The sequence below is a fragment of the Coenobita brevimanus genome, chromosome 9, assembly GCF_032717465.1.
Source record: "Coenobita brevimanus isolate Jiangsu-jjx chromosome 9, ASM3271746v2, whole genome shotgun sequence".
In the NCBI taxonomy this organism is placed as follows: Eukaryota; Metazoa; Arthropoda; class Malacostraca; order Decapoda; family Coenobitidae; genus Coenobita; species Coenobita brevimanus.
The window spans coordinates 1,897,182-1,915,000 of NC_136962.1; the positions used below are offsets into that span (position 1 = coordinate 1,897,182).

Sequence of the window (17,819 nt, forward strand, 5' to 3'; positions counted from 1 at the left end):
GTGAGTATCGAATGGTTGTCGATGTCAAAGACTTTGCTAAAGTCAAACAAGACAACATTCACAACATTCCCAGCATCCACCCACGCCGTAACATCATTATACACGAGTAACAGACGGCCATACCACGTTGAGTACACCGCTTCCCGTCCGATCAGCGAAGTTAAGCAACGTTGGGTCTGGTTAGTACTTGGATGGGTGACCGCCTGGGAACACCAGATGCTGTTGGCATCCCTACGTGTCAAGTGGGGTTGGTGGAGGATTAGTGCCCCTCCCTGTAAAACAATTAACTCTAAGCCCTTGGCCACCCCGTTTGGGATACATGGCGTCTGGCAATGAATGAATGATGAAACAGTTGGTCATGTACAGTTCTACCCTGTCTGAATCCATACTGCTCATTTGACAGCACTCCATTAGTGTCAAGGTAGTTGTATAATGCCTCTGTAATGAATCTTTCCAGGGTTTTGCAGCAGACGGAGGTTAGGCTAATAGGCCTATAGTTAAGAGGTTTGTGTCGAGAGCCTTTCTTGAATATAGGAATGATAATGGATTTTTTCCAATCATGTGGCAATTTACCAATGGTGACAGACTTTTGAAATACCAAAAACAAGGGTAAGGCTAAGGCTGGGCAATATTTCAGAAGACTGGGGTGGAGGCCGTCAGGTCCCATACTGGTGTTGGGGTCCAGTGCTGCCAGCCTATTTCTCACTTCTTGCAAGGATAGGGTCACTGTGTCGAGGGTACCCTCAAAAGTTTGGTGAGGGAAGGGAGCGTAAGGAGCATGAGTGGAGTAAACTGTACAACAATGTGTAGCAAAAGTTTCTGCCCTCTGAGGACAGTCTGATGTACACACACCATTGTCCAATCTTATGGGACCTACTGAGGCTGCACCTACTTTCTTATTCCTGATGTACTGTAATGGTTTTGAGGACACCTGTAGTTTTCTAATCACTGACATTGCGTGATTGATTTGCATGTGTGTAAAGTAGTTACGAAAGCTGTCGTTGAGAGAGTCGTAGTGTGACAGAAGCCTCAGGAGATGGTCTTCCATAAACATTCCTGCAGTGTTTGTATGTTTCCCAGGCTTTCCTGCGATGGTTTTTTAAGGCGTTGGGAGGTGATCTAGGGGGTGAGGGAGGTGTGCTGGGCATATTCGGCACATACTGGTCAACTAGTGGGCTAAGGATGGACTGCAATCTGTCATACGTGGCATCAGTTGACAGGCTTTGAAATTCAAAATGCCAGTCTGTTTCACGCAGATGATTATTTATTTTATTGTATTTGGCTTTATGCCAGGAGTGCCTGGTGTGCAAGTAGCTATCTGTCACAACAGCAGCCTGAAAATAATATTGTATTAGCACGGGGCAGTGTCCACAGCTGGGCAGGGGACTCGCTACCTCAATTTCTCCTACTCTGTCATTCTCGGATGTGAAGACAAGATCTAGAGTGGTGCCTCAGCTTAGATATGTGGGCAGTGTTACCCACTGGTGCAGACCCAGACATGCAAAACAGTCCAGGAATGACTGATGGAGGGGAGGATATTTCATAGCCGGTGCTGTGCTTGATTTCCAGTTGATAAGGGGTAAGTTAAAGTCCCCAACAATTAGTACCTCTTTGGATGGACAGAAGTCTAGTAAGAAATTTAGTAATGCTTGGTTATCAGCATCACTGTTAGAAGGAGGGCGATATATTACTATTACATACAGGTTAAATGTAATTAAATGGATGACACAGACATTATCACAGTTGGTGTTGATACCTACATAACTTATTCTACTCCTTATATATATACATACTCCGTGCTTACGGGTATTGCCTTTGGTGTCGGTACGTGAGAGGTTAAAGTTATTAATCCGAACAAATGAATCGGAGATTTCAGGCAGCAGCCAGGTTTCAGCGACTCCAAAAATATCGATACCATTGTCTGACAGAAAATCAGTGATAATATGTAATTTATTAATTATACTATTTACATTGCAGAACCCAAATTTCAAATTCTAAAAACTCACTGTTGCCTGGGAGGACTGCGAGGTCCAAAGGGGTATTGTGTAGCTTCCTGGCATCATCTAGCAGGTCTTTCCTCACGTCGTCATCCAGTATCTTAGCACGGTACAACTTTTGGTCCCCATTAATGCATGTTACGTCTGACAGAGGCACCTGGCATCCCAGAATGAGTCTGGTTATGGCATCAACAGCAGTATTTACAGCGTCAGTGGATTGTACCTCCAGGCCTGTAATTATTATTGATGTCTTCCTGTTATTCCTCTCCTCCATTTCTTTAGCTTCCTCTCTGATAAGAGTTCTCAGGCTATCCCTGTCTGTCATGGATGGGCCGGGCCCAGTCTCAGGCTGTTGGTTGGCCCGACCTGCCTGGCCAATGCTGCTCAGGTCAGGCCTAGCAGAGAGTTTGGACGGCCTCACATAATTTTTTGACCATTTGAAACAATTGCCTAAATGCAGAGTCAGACACGGTGCCGCTCTTACCAGTAGCACAACAGCACTCTGTGCATCATACTGTCTAATACTTTCCACCAGCTGGTGTGGGAGGCCCAGACACATAGATGTGGGGTGAAACCAGGTTTCACAACGATCACAGCCTACAGCATCTAATCGAGTTCAATATAGCACGTTCCACACTGAACAGAGTGATGGTTAACTGTAGTTCCAGGCAGAGGAGGAAAGGTGTCTAATGAAGGGACGAGATCATTGTTTACTACTACCTATGCTAGGGGAGCCGCAGCCATGTTTGTTTCGCACCGCGGTGGCAACAATTCAGAGTTAGAGTTTCCCCTACCCCATCCACGTCTAGTAGTTCTTCCCTGAGCCATAACTACAAAATTATAATAAGGGAAACACCAAACCAGGTTAAAGATATCCAGGAGCAGCGGCAAGAACGTCTGATCACAACTGTTGTGACATGGAGGTGATTTGTTTGTGGTCACCCATTATGGGATTAGGGCATCTGGTAATAGACAGATGGATGGATGGAGGGATGGGGTGGAGAGGTGTTTGAGAGAGGGGGATGTGAGCTGGGGTGAAGGCAGTGAAATGGCAGGGGACAGGGTGACATGGAGGTGATTTGTTTGTGGTCACCCCTTATGGGATTGAGGCATCTGGCTTTAGATAATAATAATAATAATAATAATAATGCTGTAATAATAGTAATAATAATAAAAATAATAATAATAATAATAATAATAATAATAATAATAAAAACAATAACAACAATAATAATAATAATAATAATAATAATAATAATTCTTTCCAGCCTGATGGAGCACACCCGGAAGAGAACTTTTAGTAGTAGTGGTGGGGGGGGTGGCAGGGACGAGGGTGGGGGTGGATTGCAGATATCGGCAAGATCGGGTAGCTTATCGGGACCTTTATCGGGAGGGGTATCGGGGCCTTTATCGGGAGGGGTATCGGGGCCTTTATCGGGAGGGGTATCGGGCCCTTTATCAGGAGGGGTATCGGGCCCTTTATCGGGAGGAGTATCGGGACCTTTATCGGGAGGGATATCGGGACCTTTATCGGGACCGGTATCGGGAGGTCTGCCAGTATCGGGACTGTTATCGGGAGCAGTATCAGGTGTACCGATATCGGGGTCTCTGTCGGGAGCTGTAACGGGAGGTCTGCCTGTATCGGGAGTGGTATCGGGAAGCCTGCCGATACCAGGAGGTGTATCGGGAGGCCTACCAGCATCGGCACCTTTATCGGGAGGTCTGCCGATATCGGGAGGTGTACCGGGACCGTTATCGGGAGTATCGGGAGGACTGTTGGATGGAATATCGGGCAGTTTATCAAGACCGGTATCGGGAGCTGTACCGGGACCTCTATCAGGACCTCTATCGGGTGAACTGATGGATGGAGTATCGGGTAACTTGGCAGGAATATCGGGAGCTTTATCCGAACCCCTATCGGGTGAAATATCGGGAGGGGAGTTTGTGGAGGGTCGAGGGCCAGCTGTGGGGGGGTCAGACTCGGACGACTCTCGCTCCAGCATCTCTCGCTCAGACGACGTCGAGGGAATACCGAGCATTGTTTACACTTCGGACGATTCTGCTGATGTGGGCCGATCCGATAGCACCTGTGTGGACTCCGATGGGTTGGGCTACATCGCACACCACGTACAGTAAGTCTATCTGTCTATCTCTGTCTGTCTATCTATCTGTCTATCTATCTATGTATCTAGCTGTCTATTTGTCTGTCTATCTATCTATCTATCTGTCTGTCTGTCTCTGTCTATCTATCTATCTATCTATATCTATCTGTCTGTCTGTCTCACAATTCATTAAGTTCTGTCTGCCTGTCTGTCTGGTGATGATGATGATAAAATATTGATAGGTGAAAATAATAATAATAATAATAATAATAATAATACCATAATAACAATAATAATAATCATCATCATAATAATAAGTGACAATAATAATAATAATAATAATAGTAATAATAATATAATCATCATCATCATCATAATAACAATAATAATAATGATAATAATAATAATAATAATAATGATGATAATGTTAGTAATAATGATAATAATAATAATAATAATAATAATAATAATAATCGCAGACTCCAGGATGATGAAGCTTCACGTCGACTACTTCTCGACTCCAACTACCCCTCCCCCCAACCCTCCCCCCAGCCTGACGATCCGCGCTTCACTCTTTCTCACCCTCTGGCACCTGCGGCGTTCACTACAGGTCAGTCTATCTATCTATCTATCTGTCTATCCATCTATCACCTCTCCACAAACCTCTCTGTCTATCTATCTATCCATCCATCTATCACCTCCCCACAAACCCTCCCTATCTATCTATCTGTCTATCCATCTATCACCTCCCCACAAACCTCTTTGTCTATCTATCTATCTATCCATCTATCACCTGCCCACAAACCTCTCTGTCTATCTATCTATCTATCCATCTATCACCTCCCCACAAACCTCTCTGTCTATCTATCCATCTATCACCTCCCCACAAACCCTCCCTATCTATCTATATATCTATCTATCTACCAATCTTCTCACAAACATCCCTTTCTGTCTCTGTCAATCTATCTATCTATCTATCTGTCTATCTACTTATCTTCTCACATACCTCCCATGTCTGTGACTATCTATCTATCTATCTGTCTATCTATCTATCTTCACCCCACAAGCCTCCCTGTCTGTCTTGGCATCTATCTATCTCTATCTATCTATCTCTATTTTATGCTAGGAAGAAGGAACCCAAGGCCACGAGCCCACAACAACTGTTCCTTCCAAGAGAAAAACAAAATACAAGAGAGCCAAATTCAAGATCCGATCATTTTGAGATGCCTGGACACACTGCGTTTGAAAGACTGGAGATCATAGGCAGCAGGAAATACAGACAGAGGGAGACAGTTCCAGAGTTGACCTATTATACAATACAAGAGAGAGCCAAATTCAAGATCCGATCATTTTGAGATGCCTGGACACACTGCGTTTGAAAGACTGGAGATCATAGGAAGCAGGAAATACAGACAGAGGGAGACAGTTCCAGAGTTGACCTATTATACAATACAAGAGAGAGCCAAATTCAAGATCCGATCATTTTGAGATGCCTGGACACACTGCGTTTGAAAGACTGGAGATCATAGGAAGCAGGAAATACAGACAGAGGGAGACAGTTCCAGAGTTGACCTATTATACAATACAAGAGAGAGCCAAATTCAAGATCCGATCATTTTGAGATGCCTGGACACACTGCGTTTGAAAGACTGGAGATCATAGGAAGCAGGAAATACAGACAGAGGGAGACAGTTCCAGAGTTGACCTATTATACAATACAAGAGAGAGCCAAATTCAAGATCCGATCATTTTGAGATGCCTGGACACACTGCGTTTGAAAGACTGGAGATCATAGGAAGCAGGAAATACAGACAGAGGGAGACAGTTCCAGAGTTGACCTATTATACAATACAAGAGAGAGCCAAATTCAAGATCCGATCATTTTGAGATGCCTGGACACACTGCGTTTGAAAGACTGGAGATCATAGGAAGCAGGAAATACAGACAGAGGGAGACAGTTCCAGAGTTGACCTATTATACAATACAAGAGAGAGCCAAATTCAAGATCCGATCATTTTGAGATGCCTGGACACACTGCGTTTGAAAGACTGGAGATCATAGGAAGCAGGAAATACAGACAGAGGGAGACAGTTCCAGAGTTGACCTATTATACAATACAAGAGAGAGCCAAATTCAAGATCCGATCATTTTGAGATGCCTGGACACACTGCGTTTGAAAGACTGGAGATCATAGGAAGCAGGAAATACAGACAGAGGGAGACAGTTCCAGAGTTGACCTATTATACAATACAAGAGAGCCAAATTCAAGATCCGATCATTTTGAGATGCCTGGACACACTGCGTTTGAAAGACTGGAGATCATAGGAAGCAGGAAATACAGACAGAGGGAGACAGTTCCAGAGTTGACCTATTATACAATACAAGAGAGAGCCAAATTCAAGATCCGATCATTTTGAGATGCCTGGACACACTGCGTTTGAAAGACTGGAGATCATAGGAAGCAGGAAATACAGACAGAGGGAGACAGTTCCAGAGTTGACCTATTATACAATACAAGAGAGAGCCAAATTCAAGATCCGATCATTTTGAGATGCCTGGACACACTGCGTTTGAAAGACTGGAGATCATAGGAAGCAGGAAATACAGACAGAGGGAGACAGTTCCAGAGTTGACCTATTATACAATACAAGAGAGAGCCAAATTCAAGATCCGATCATTTTGAGATGCCTGGACACACTGCGTTTGAAAGACTGGAGATCATAGGAAGCAGGAAATACAGACAGAGGGAGACAGTTCCAGAGTTGACCTATTATACAATACAAGAGAGAGCCAAATTCAAGATCCGATCATTTTGAGATGCCTGGACACACTGCGTTTGAAAGACTGGAGATCATAGGAAGCAGGAAATACAGACAGAGGGAGACAGTTCCAGAGTTGACCTATTATACAATACAAGAGAGAGCCAAATTCAAGATCCGATCATTTTGAGATGCCTGGACACACTGCATTTGAAAGACTGGAGATCATAGGCAGCAGGAAATACAGACAGAGGGAGACAGTTCCAGAGTTGACCTATTATACAATACAAGAGAGAGCCATATTCAAGATCCGATCATTTTGAGATGCCTGGACACACTGCGTTTGAAAGACTGGAGATCATAGGAAGCAGGAAATACAGACAGAGGGAGACAGTTCCAGAGTTGACCTATTGTACAATACAAGAGAGAGCCAAATTCAAGATGCATTCATTTTGAGATGCCTGGACACACTGCGTTTGAAAGACTGGAGATCATAGGAAGCAGGAAATACAGACAGAGGGAGACAGTTCCAGAGTTGACCTGGTGCATACATGAAGGACTGGGAGTAACGGTTTACAGAGGGAGACAGTTCCGGACTTGACCTGTTGCATATATGAAGGACTGGGAGTAACGGTTAACAGAGGGAGACAGTTCCAGAGTTGACCTGTTGCATAAATGAAGGACTGGGAGTATTAGTTAACTTAACCACCATACCTACCTATCTACACTGGAGATCATAGGAAGTAGGAAATACAGAGGGAGACAGTTCCGGAGTTGACGTGTTGCATAAATGAAGGACTGGGAGTAACGGTTAACAGAGGGAGACAGTTCCAGAGTTGACCTGTTGCATAAATGAAGGACTGGGAGTATCGGTTAACTCTTGCATTAGAGAGTTGGACAGAAAAGGGATGAGAGTTTGCTGCTAGACGGGTGCTACGCGCCCGTCGTAGAGGTGGAGGGATGCAAGCAGACAGTTCAGAGGAGCAGTGACCATTGAAGTAGCGATAGAAAAGAGATAAAGATGCAACAGTGTGGCAAAGAGACAGAGGTTGAAGGGAGCCAGTAAGAGGAGCAGTGACCATTGAAGTAGCGATAGAAAAGAGATAAAGATGCAACAGTGTGGCAAAGAGACAGAGGTTGAAGGGAGCCAGTAAGAGGAGCAGTGACCATTGAAGTAGTGATAGAAAAGAGATAAAGATGCAACAGTGTGGGTCTAAACAACCTTTTATCTATCTATCTATCTATCTATCTTGACAGGGTGTGACATTGACCTTGACCTCCCGGATGACCTAGGATTGGAGAAAACGGCGACCTGTGGAGGCTTCCCTAATGGAGGTCACCTGGCATCTCACCTGGGTATGTAAATCTCGTTAGCACCTGCCTCTTTACCTGTCTAGCTCGAGAGACTAAGTAGGAGAGTGTATGTGCGAGGAGAGAGGGAGACCGAGGATGAGATGGAGGGATGGAGTGGAGAGGTATATGAAAGAGGAGGGTGTGAGTTGGGGGTTGGAGAGAGAGACTGACAAGGAGAGTGTATATGAGAGGGGGAGAGAGGGAGACTGAGGATGAGATGGAGGGATGGAGTGGAGAGGTATATGAGAGAGGGGGGTGTGAGCTGGGGGGAGGGCAGTGAAATGGCAAGGGACAGGGTGACATGGAGGCGATTTGTTTGTGGCCACCTCTTACAGCATTAAGGTGTCTGGCAATAGATAGATAATAATAGTAGTAGTAGCAGTAGTAGTAATTATAGTTGTAGTAGCAGTAGTATGAATAACACTAACAATAATAATACTAACAATAATAATAATAATAATAATAATAATAATGGTGATGGTAATAGTAGTAGTGACAGTAATAATAATAATCCATCCATTCATCATCTATTACTACAACTACAACTAACACAGTAATAATCTATCTATATATCTATTGCCAGACGCCATAATCCGGTAAGGGGTGGCCATTTGACTTTGAGTTAGTTGTTTTACGGGGAGGGGCACTAACCCTCCACCAACCCACTTGTTGACACGTAGGCAGCACGTATGGTTTGGTTATATGGTTACCACCCAGCGTTGTAAATGGTTTCTTGGCTTACAGGAAACCATTTGGCTTGTCACTCAATGTAAAGCCACCTGTAAAGGAAAGAAAAGCAATAAGAAGTGACAGGAAAGATGGGAGAAATAGGAAGAGAGGAGGACAGGCACAGAAAAAGAATGATAAAGGCCAAGGAAGAAGTAGGCAGCACTACATCAAGTGAGTGGATGATGGTGAGAAATAGGAAGAGAGGAGGACAGGCACAGAAAAAGAATGATAAAGGCTAAGGAAGAAGTAGGCAGCACTACATCAAGTGAGTGGATGATGGTGAGAAATAGGAAGAGAGGAGGACAGGCACAGAAAAAGAATGATAAAGGCTAAGGAAGAAGTAGGCAGCACTACATCAAGTGAGTGGATGATGGTGAGAAATAGGAAGAGAGGAGAGCAGGCACAGAAAAAGAATGATAAAGGCTAAGGAAGAAGTAGGCAGCACTACATCAAGTGAGTGGATGATGGTGAGAAATAGGAAGAGAGGAGGACAGGCACAGAAAAAGAATGATAAAGGCAAAGGAAGAAGTAGGCAGCACTACATCAAGTGAGTGGATGATGGTGAGAAATAGCAAGAGAGGAGGACAGGCACAGAAAAAGAATGATAAAGGCTAAGGAAGAAGTAGGCAGCACTACATCAAGTGAGTGGATGATGGTGAGAAATAGGAAGAGAGGAGGACAGGCACAGAAAAAGAATGATAAAGGCTAAGGATGAAGTAGGCAGCACTACATCAAGTGAGTGGATGATGGTGAGAAATAGCAAGAGAGGAGGACAGGCACAGAAAAAGAATGATAAAAGCAAAGGAAGAAGTAGGCAGCACTACATCAAGTGAGTGGATGATGGTGAGAAATAGGAAGAGAGGAGGACAGGCACAGAAAAAGAATGATAAAGGCTAAGGAAGAAGTAGGCAGCACTACATCAAGTGAGTGGATGATGGTGAGAAATAGGAAGAGAGGAGGACAGGCACAGAAAAAGAATGATAAAGGCAAAGGAAGAAGTAGGCAGCACTACATCAAGTGAGTGGATGATGGTCGCCACCACCTACCACCTGACAATAATAATAATAATAAAAATAATAACAATAACAATAATAATAATAATAATATAAATAATGACAGTAGTAATAATAATAATAATAACAACAAACCTCTCTCACCTCCAGACAGTTGTAAATTTGAACGCAGCTCCAGTGTGTCGTCAGCGTCCTCGGGGTCGTCTCCTGAGGCCCAGCAACCTCTTCTGCCCGAGTACCAGCCATTACCCGAATACCCGGAATACCCAGCCGTTGAGTTTGGTGCCCGGCAAGAGTTACCCAATAGGAAGCTGGTGAGTTACTGTGGTATTGGTAATAGTAATAATAATAATAATAATAATAATAATAATAATAATAATAATAATAATAATAATAATAATAATAGTGATAATAATAATGATAATAATAATAATAATAACAGTGATGATAATAATAATAATAATAATAATAATAATAATAATGATAATACTAATACTACTACTAATAATAATGATAATAATAATGCAGTAGGAAGATGGTGAGTTACTGTGGTATTGGTGATGATAATAATAATAATAATAATAATGATAATAATAATGATAACAATAATAATAATAATAATAATAATAATAATAATAATGATGATGAAAGAATGACGCTGGTAGTGTTTCATAAATCCTTCCAATAGCCCCTAACACCTTTTCCTAAGTGATTTATTTTGTTTATTACACCTTACTGTCCTCTTCTGTGTTACATAAATCCTTCCAATATCACCATACTCTGCATAAAGCTCCCTAACACCTTTTCCTAAGTGATTTATTTTGTTTATTACACCTTACTGTCCTCTTCTGTGTTACATAAATCCTTCCAATATCACCATACTCTGCATAAAGCTCCCTAACACCTTTTCCTAAGTGATTTATTTTGTTTATTACACCTTACTGTCCTCTTCTGTGTTACATAAATCCTTCCAATATCACCATACTCTGCATAAAGCTCCCTAACACCTTTTCCTAAGTGATTTATTTTGTTTATTACACCTTACTGTCCTCTTCTGTGTTACATAAATCCTTCCAATATCACCATACTCTGCATAAATAACATACAAAAGGATATTAACCAGCCATATCCAAAAATGAATCACTAAGGAAAAGGTGTTAGGGAGCATCCATAACCGGAAAGAATGAATTTGAATTTTTTAAAACTAATCTATATTAATAACTGTTATTTTGATCTCTCTCTCTCTCTCTCTCTCTCTCTCTCTCTCAGTTAATATATCTACCTAATTATTTATCTATCCATCCCTTCTGTCTATCTGTCTATCTAACTATCTGTCTATCTATTTATATCTATCTCTACCTGACTATCCATCAATCTATCTATAAACTTACCTACCTATTTATCTATCTACCTATCTATCTATCTATCTATCTATCTATCAATCTATCAATATTTCTCCATCACCCTTCCTACCTGCCTCTCAATCCATCATATATCTATCTATCCATCTATCTACCCATCTATCTATCACTCTATCTATCCATAACCATAGTAACACACTCTCTCTCCAGCATGATCCTCTATATATCTATCTATCTATCTATACTGTACTTTATTCATCCCTCCTCTCTATCTATCTATCAGTATCTGTCTATCTATTTGTACTAGACAATCTATCAGTCTGTCTATCCTTACCTACCTACCTATGTATCAGTCTATCAGCATATCTATCTGTCTGTCTATCTATCTATCTATTTCTCTGCCTTCCTACCTACCCATCTATCACTCTGTCTATCACTCTATCTATCCGTAACCATAGTAACACACTCTCTCTCTCTCCAGCATGATCCTCTATCTATCTATCTATACTGTACTTTATTCATCCTTCCTCTCTATCTATCAGTCTATGTCTATCTATTTGTACTAGACAATCTATCAGTCTGTCTGTCCTTACCTACCTACCTATGTATCAGTCTATCAGTATATCTATCTGTCTATCTATCTATCTATTTCTCTGCCTTCCTACCTACCCATCTATCAATCTATCTATCACTCTATCTATCCGTAACCATAGTAACACACTCTCTCTCTCTCCAGCATGATCCTCTATCTATCTATCTATACTGTACTTTATTCATCCTTCCTCTCTATCTATCAGTCTATGTCTATCTATTTGTACTAGACAATCTATCAGTCTGTCTGTCCTTACCTACCTACCTATGTATCAGTCTATCAGCATATCTATCTGTCTATCTATCTATCTATTTCTCTGCCTTCCTACCTACCCATCTATCAATCTATCTATCACTCTATCTATCCGTAACCATAGTAACACACTCTCTCTCTCTCCAGCATGATCCTCTATCTATCTATCTATACTGTACTTTATTCATCCTTCCTCTCTATCTATCTATCTATCAGTCTATCTATTTGTACTAGACAATCTATCAGTCTGTCTATCCTTACCTACCTACCTATGTATCAGTCTATCAGCATATCTATCTGTCTATCTGTCTATCTATTTCTCTGCCTCCTACCTACCCATCTATCAATCTATCTATCACTCTATCTATCCGTAACCATAGTAACACACTCTCTCTCCAGCATGATCCTCTATCTATCTATCTATACTGTACTTTATTCATCCTTCCTCTCTATCTATCAGTCTATGTCTATCTATTTGTACTAGACAATCTATCAGTCTGTCTGTCCTTACCTACCTACCTATGTATCAGTCTATCAGCATATCTATCTGTCTATCTATCTATCTATTTCTCTGCCTTCCTACCTACCCATCTATCAATCTATCTATCACTCTATCTATCCGTAACCATAGTAACACACTCTCTCTCCAGCATGATCCTCTATCTATCTATCTATACTGTACTTTATTCATCCTTCCTCTCTATCTATCAGTCTATGTCTATCTATTTGTACTAGACAATCTATCAGTCTGTCTGTCCTTACCTACCTACCTATGTATCAGTCTATCAGCATATCTATCTGTCTATCTATCTATCTATTTCTCTGCCTTCCTACCTACCCATCTATCAATCTATCTATCACTCTATCTATCCGTAACCATAGTAACACACTCTCTCTCTCTCCAGCATGATCCTCTATCTATCTATCTATACTGTACTTTATTCATCCTTCCTCTCTATCTATCAGTCTATGTCTATCTATTTGTACTAGACAATCTATCAGTCTGTCTGTCCTTACCTACCTACCTATGTATCAGTCTATCAGCATATCTATCTGTCTATCTATCTATCTATTTCTCTGCCTTCCTACCTACCCATCTATCAATCTATCTATCACTCTATCCATCCGTAACCATAGTAACACACTCTCTCCCTCTCCAGCATGATCCTCTATCTATCTATCTATACTGTACTTTATTCATCCTTCCTCTCTATCTATCAGTCTATGTCTATCTATTTGTACTAGACAATCTATCAGTCTGTCTGTCCTTACCTACCTACCTATGTATCAGTCTATCAGCATATCTATCTGTCTATCTATCTATCTATCTATTTCTCTGCCTTCCTACCTACCCATCTATCAATCTATCTATCACTCTATCTATCCGTAACCATAGTAACACACTCTCTCTCTCTCCAGCATGATCCTCTATCTATCTATCTATACTGTACTTTATTCATCCTTCCTCTCTATCTATCTATCTATCAGTCTATCTATTTGTACTAGACAATCTATCAGTCTGTCTATCCTTACCTACCTACCTATGTATCAGTCTATCAGCATATCTATCTGTCTGTCTATCTATCTATCTATTTCTCTGCCTTCCTACCTACCCATCTATCAATCTATCTATCACTCTATCTATCCGTAACCATAGTAACACACTCTCTCTCTCTCCAGCATGATCCTCTCGATATATTTGTCGCTGTGGACGAAATTCCAGAGAAAATTCAGGTAATTTTTGAATATGGAAATCCGTTATATTTGAATTTGAATTTTTGAAAAGTAGAAGATTCTATAGATGCCACTGTTTATTTTTTTTATTTTTTTATTATATATTGTACAGTCAGTTTTTGAGTAATGCATTTTTTTGTATTTACACCTTTGGAATTAAGTGAGTTATATGGAGAGACAGACTGACCAATGAGGAAGTGAAGGAGTGTTGTGGTGTGGATGTGGATGTGATATTAAGCGTTAGGAGGAACACACTGAGGTGGTTTGGCCATGTGGAGAGGATGGAGGGTGAGAGACTGACAAGGAGAGTAAGTGAGGAAGGTGGAGGGGGCAAGAGGGAGGGGGAGGCCAAGGATGGGATGGAGGGATGGAGCGTTGTGGTGTGGATGTGGATGTGATAGGAAGTGTTAGGAGGAACACACTGAGGTGGTTTGGCCATGTGGAGAGGATGGAGGGTGAGAGACTGATGAGGAGAGTGTATGTGAGTGAGGTGGAGGGGGGGGGAGGGAGGGGGAGGCCAGAAGTGTGAGATAGTAGAGTTAGAGCAAGGATGGCGACGAAGGTAATGCGTGAGCGACAACAAGAACAGTGACAACAACAGGGCTGGGGTGGGGGGGGAGGGGGTGCTGCGGAGCCACTATCAACAACACAAGGTGCCGAGCCTAATCTGTCGTTAATAATGCCATTCTGTTACCATTCATGTTTGTAGGGACACGAGCTGTATTTCCTCCGTCGTAAACAACACCTCACAAACGACAACATCTGTGCGAGGTGTCCATAGCTGCCAGAATGCATAGTACCAATACATTTTTTTTTTTTAATGCTAGGAAGAAGGAACCCAAGGCCACAAGCCCACAACAACTGTTCCTTCCAAGAGAAAAACAAAATACAAGAGAGAGCCAAATTCAAGATCCGATCATTTTGAGATGCCTGGACACACTGCGTTTGAAAGACTGGAGATCATAGGCAGCAGGAAATACAGACAGAGGGAGACAGTTCCAGAGTTGACCTATTATACAATACAAGAGAGAGCCAAATTCAAGATCCGATCATTTTGAGATGCCTGGACACACTGCGTTTGAAAGACTGGAGATCATAGGCAGCAGGAAATACAGACAGAGGGAGACAGTTCCAGAGTTGACCTATTATACGATACAAGAGAGAGCCAAATTCAAGATCCGATCATTTTGAGATGCCTGGACACACTGCGTTTGAAAGACTGGAGATCATAGGCAGCAGGAAATACAGACAGAGGGAGACAGTTCCAGAGTTGACCTATTATACAATACAAGAGAGAGCCAGATTCAAGATCCGATCATTTTGAGATGCCTGGACACACTGCGTTTGAAAAACTGGAGATCATAGGCAGTAGGAAATACAGACAGAGGGAGACAGTTCCAGAGTTGACCTATTATACAATACAAGAGAGAGCCAAATTCAAGATCCAATCATTTTGAGATGCCTGGACACACTGCGTTTGAAAGACTGGAGGTCATAGGCAGCAGGAAATACAGACAGAGGGAGACAGTTCCAGAGTTTATGTATGGCTGATTTGAGTACCACAGTCCTTGTCTATATCGTCCACATTACTCCAAAATTGACTGTATATATTTTGAGTTTATATAAGTATTTCCATAGCAGTTCTTGTAATATTTTTTGAATTTTGAGTTAGTGGGGAACAAGCCTAAATTTTCTCTGTTATAAACCCTTTCTGTTTGAGTTTTTGAAAAGTAGATTGTGTTTTAGATGCCATAGTTTTTTTATATATATTTTTTGGGTTTATATAATCATTTCCATAGCAGTGTTGTTAATATTTTATTGAACAAGCCTAAATTTTCTAACATAAATCTTTTCTGTTTGAATTTTTGAAAAGTAGAATATGCTTTTAGATGCCATAGTGTTTTGTTTCTGTTTTTTGAGCATAATTCTTTCCATATATAGTGTCCTGTTTTTGTCTGTGTTTTTCTTAGATGTATAACAAGCGAGGAGAGTGTATGTGAGTGAGAGGGAGGGGAAGGCCGAGGATGAGATGGAGGGATGGAGTGGAGAGGTATATGAGAGAGGGGGGTGTGAGCTGTGGGGATGGAGAGTGAGAGACTGACGAGGAGAGTGTATGTGAATGAGGTGGAGGGGGAGAGAGGGAGGGGGAGGCCAAGGATGAGATGGAGGGATGGAGAGGTGTATGAGAGAGGGGTGTGTGAATTGGGAGCAGGTCAGTGAAATGGTGGGGGACAGGGTGACGTGGAGGCGATTTGTTTGTGGCCACCCTTTGCGGGATTGAGGCGTCTGGCAATAGATAGATAGATAGATAATTTTACCCTAAGTAACACCTCTCTCACACGCACATGTTTGGATGTGTGATGTTTGCTGTGTGTGTAGATGTGCAAGGCCACAAACAAATCACCTCCACGTCACTCTGTCCCCCGCCATTTCACTGTCCCACTCCCAATTCACAACCCCCTCTCTCATATACCTCTCCATCTCATCCTCGGCCTCCCCCTCCCTCTCCCCCTTCCACCTCACTCACATACACTCTCCTTGTCAGTCTCTCACTCTCCATCCCTCCAGCTCACATCCACCTCTCTCATATACCTCTCCACTCCATCCCTCCATCTCATCCTCAGCCTCCCCCTCCCTCTCCCCCCCTCCACCTCACTCACACACACTCTCCTCGTCAGTCTCTCACTTTTTTTTGTATATATGTTTTATTTTGAATTTTTGAATGATTTTTTTTGTTAATTTAGCAGATAGTAGCATGATTGCCTGCCTCACCCCCCCCCCCATCCTTGTGCTTCATCTCTAGCCAGGTAGGGTACTGGTTGACTTTGAATATTTAACTTTGAATATTGGTTGACTTTGAATATTTAATTTGAATATTGGTTTACTTTGAATATTGGTTTACTTTGAATATTTAACTTTGAATATTGGTTTACTTTGAATATTTAACTTTGAATATTGGTTTACTTTGAATATTTAACTTTGAATATTGGTTTACTTTGAATATTTAACTTTGAATATTGGTTTACTTTGAATATTTAACTTTGAATATTGGTTTACTTTGAATATTTTATCACACACACACACACACACACACATATTACAGTGAGAGACTAACTAGGAGAGTGTATGTGAGTGAGGTGGAGGGGGGGAGAGGGAGGGGTAGGCCAAGGATGAGATGGAGGGATGGAGTGGAGAGGTATATGAGAGAGGGGGGTGTGAGCTGGGAGCAGGGCAGTGAAATGGCAGGGGACAGGGTGACATGGAGGTGATTTGTTTATGGCCACCCCTTATGGGATTAAGGCTTCTGGCAATAGATAGACAGATAGATAGACAGACAGACAAATAGATAGATAGACAGATAGGTAGATAGATAGACAGACAGACAAATAGATAGATAGACAGATAGGTAGATAGATAGACAGACAGACTTACCCCACTCATGCATGCGTCAATCCATCAATCATCAATTCCTCGGCAGCCTCTGATAGATACATAGATAGATAGGTAGATAGATGGATAGATAGATAGACAAATAGACTTACCCCACTCATGCATGCGTCAATCCATGAGTCGTCAATTTCTCCACAGCTGCAGATAGATAGATAGACAGATTGATAGATAGATAGATTGATAGATAGATAGATAGATAAAAGTGTCAGGGTTGATGAACAAACTAAATCACTTAAGATTGATATACAGACAACTAGACTTACCCCACTCATGCATGCGTCAATCCATCAATCATCAATTCCTCGGCAGCCTCTGATAGATACATAGATAGATAGGTAGATAGATGGATAGATAGATAGACAAATAGACTTACCCCACTCATGCATGCGTCAATCCATCAATCGTCAATTCCTAGGCAGCCTCAGATAGATAGATAGATAGGTAGATAGATGGATAGATAGATAGATAGACTTACCC

General features: G+C 41.8%; 1 protein-coding gene and 1 non-coding gene across 2 annotated transcripts in view; both read left to right on the forward strand.

Moving 5' to 3' along the window:
• Window positions 1–109: 109 nt before the first annotated feature.
• On the forward strand, window positions 110–228 carry LOC145410086 (5S ribosomal RNA). The gene has a single exon (XR_013899217.1). It is a non-coding gene; the product is annotated as a 5S ribosomal RNA (ribosomal RNA).
• A 3,041-nt stretch (window positions 229–3,269) lies between these two features.
• The window catches only part of LOC145409785 (uncharacterized), a 24,855-nt gene continuing 10,305 nt past the window's right edge, over window positions 3,270–17,819 (forward strand). The window contains exons 1-5 of the mRNA XM_080280094.1: window positions 3,270–4,129; window positions 4,579–4,709; window positions 8,116–8,214; window positions 10,104–10,267; window positions 13,839–13,892. Coding sequence (XP_080136220.1) covers window positions 3,270–4,129; window positions 4,579–4,709; window positions 8,116–8,214; window positions 10,104–10,267; window positions 13,839–13,892 — 1,308 coding nt within the window. The remainder of the gene's footprint in view (window positions 4,130–4,578; window positions 4,710–8,115; window positions 8,215–10,103; window positions 10,268–13,838; window positions 13,893–17,819) is intronic.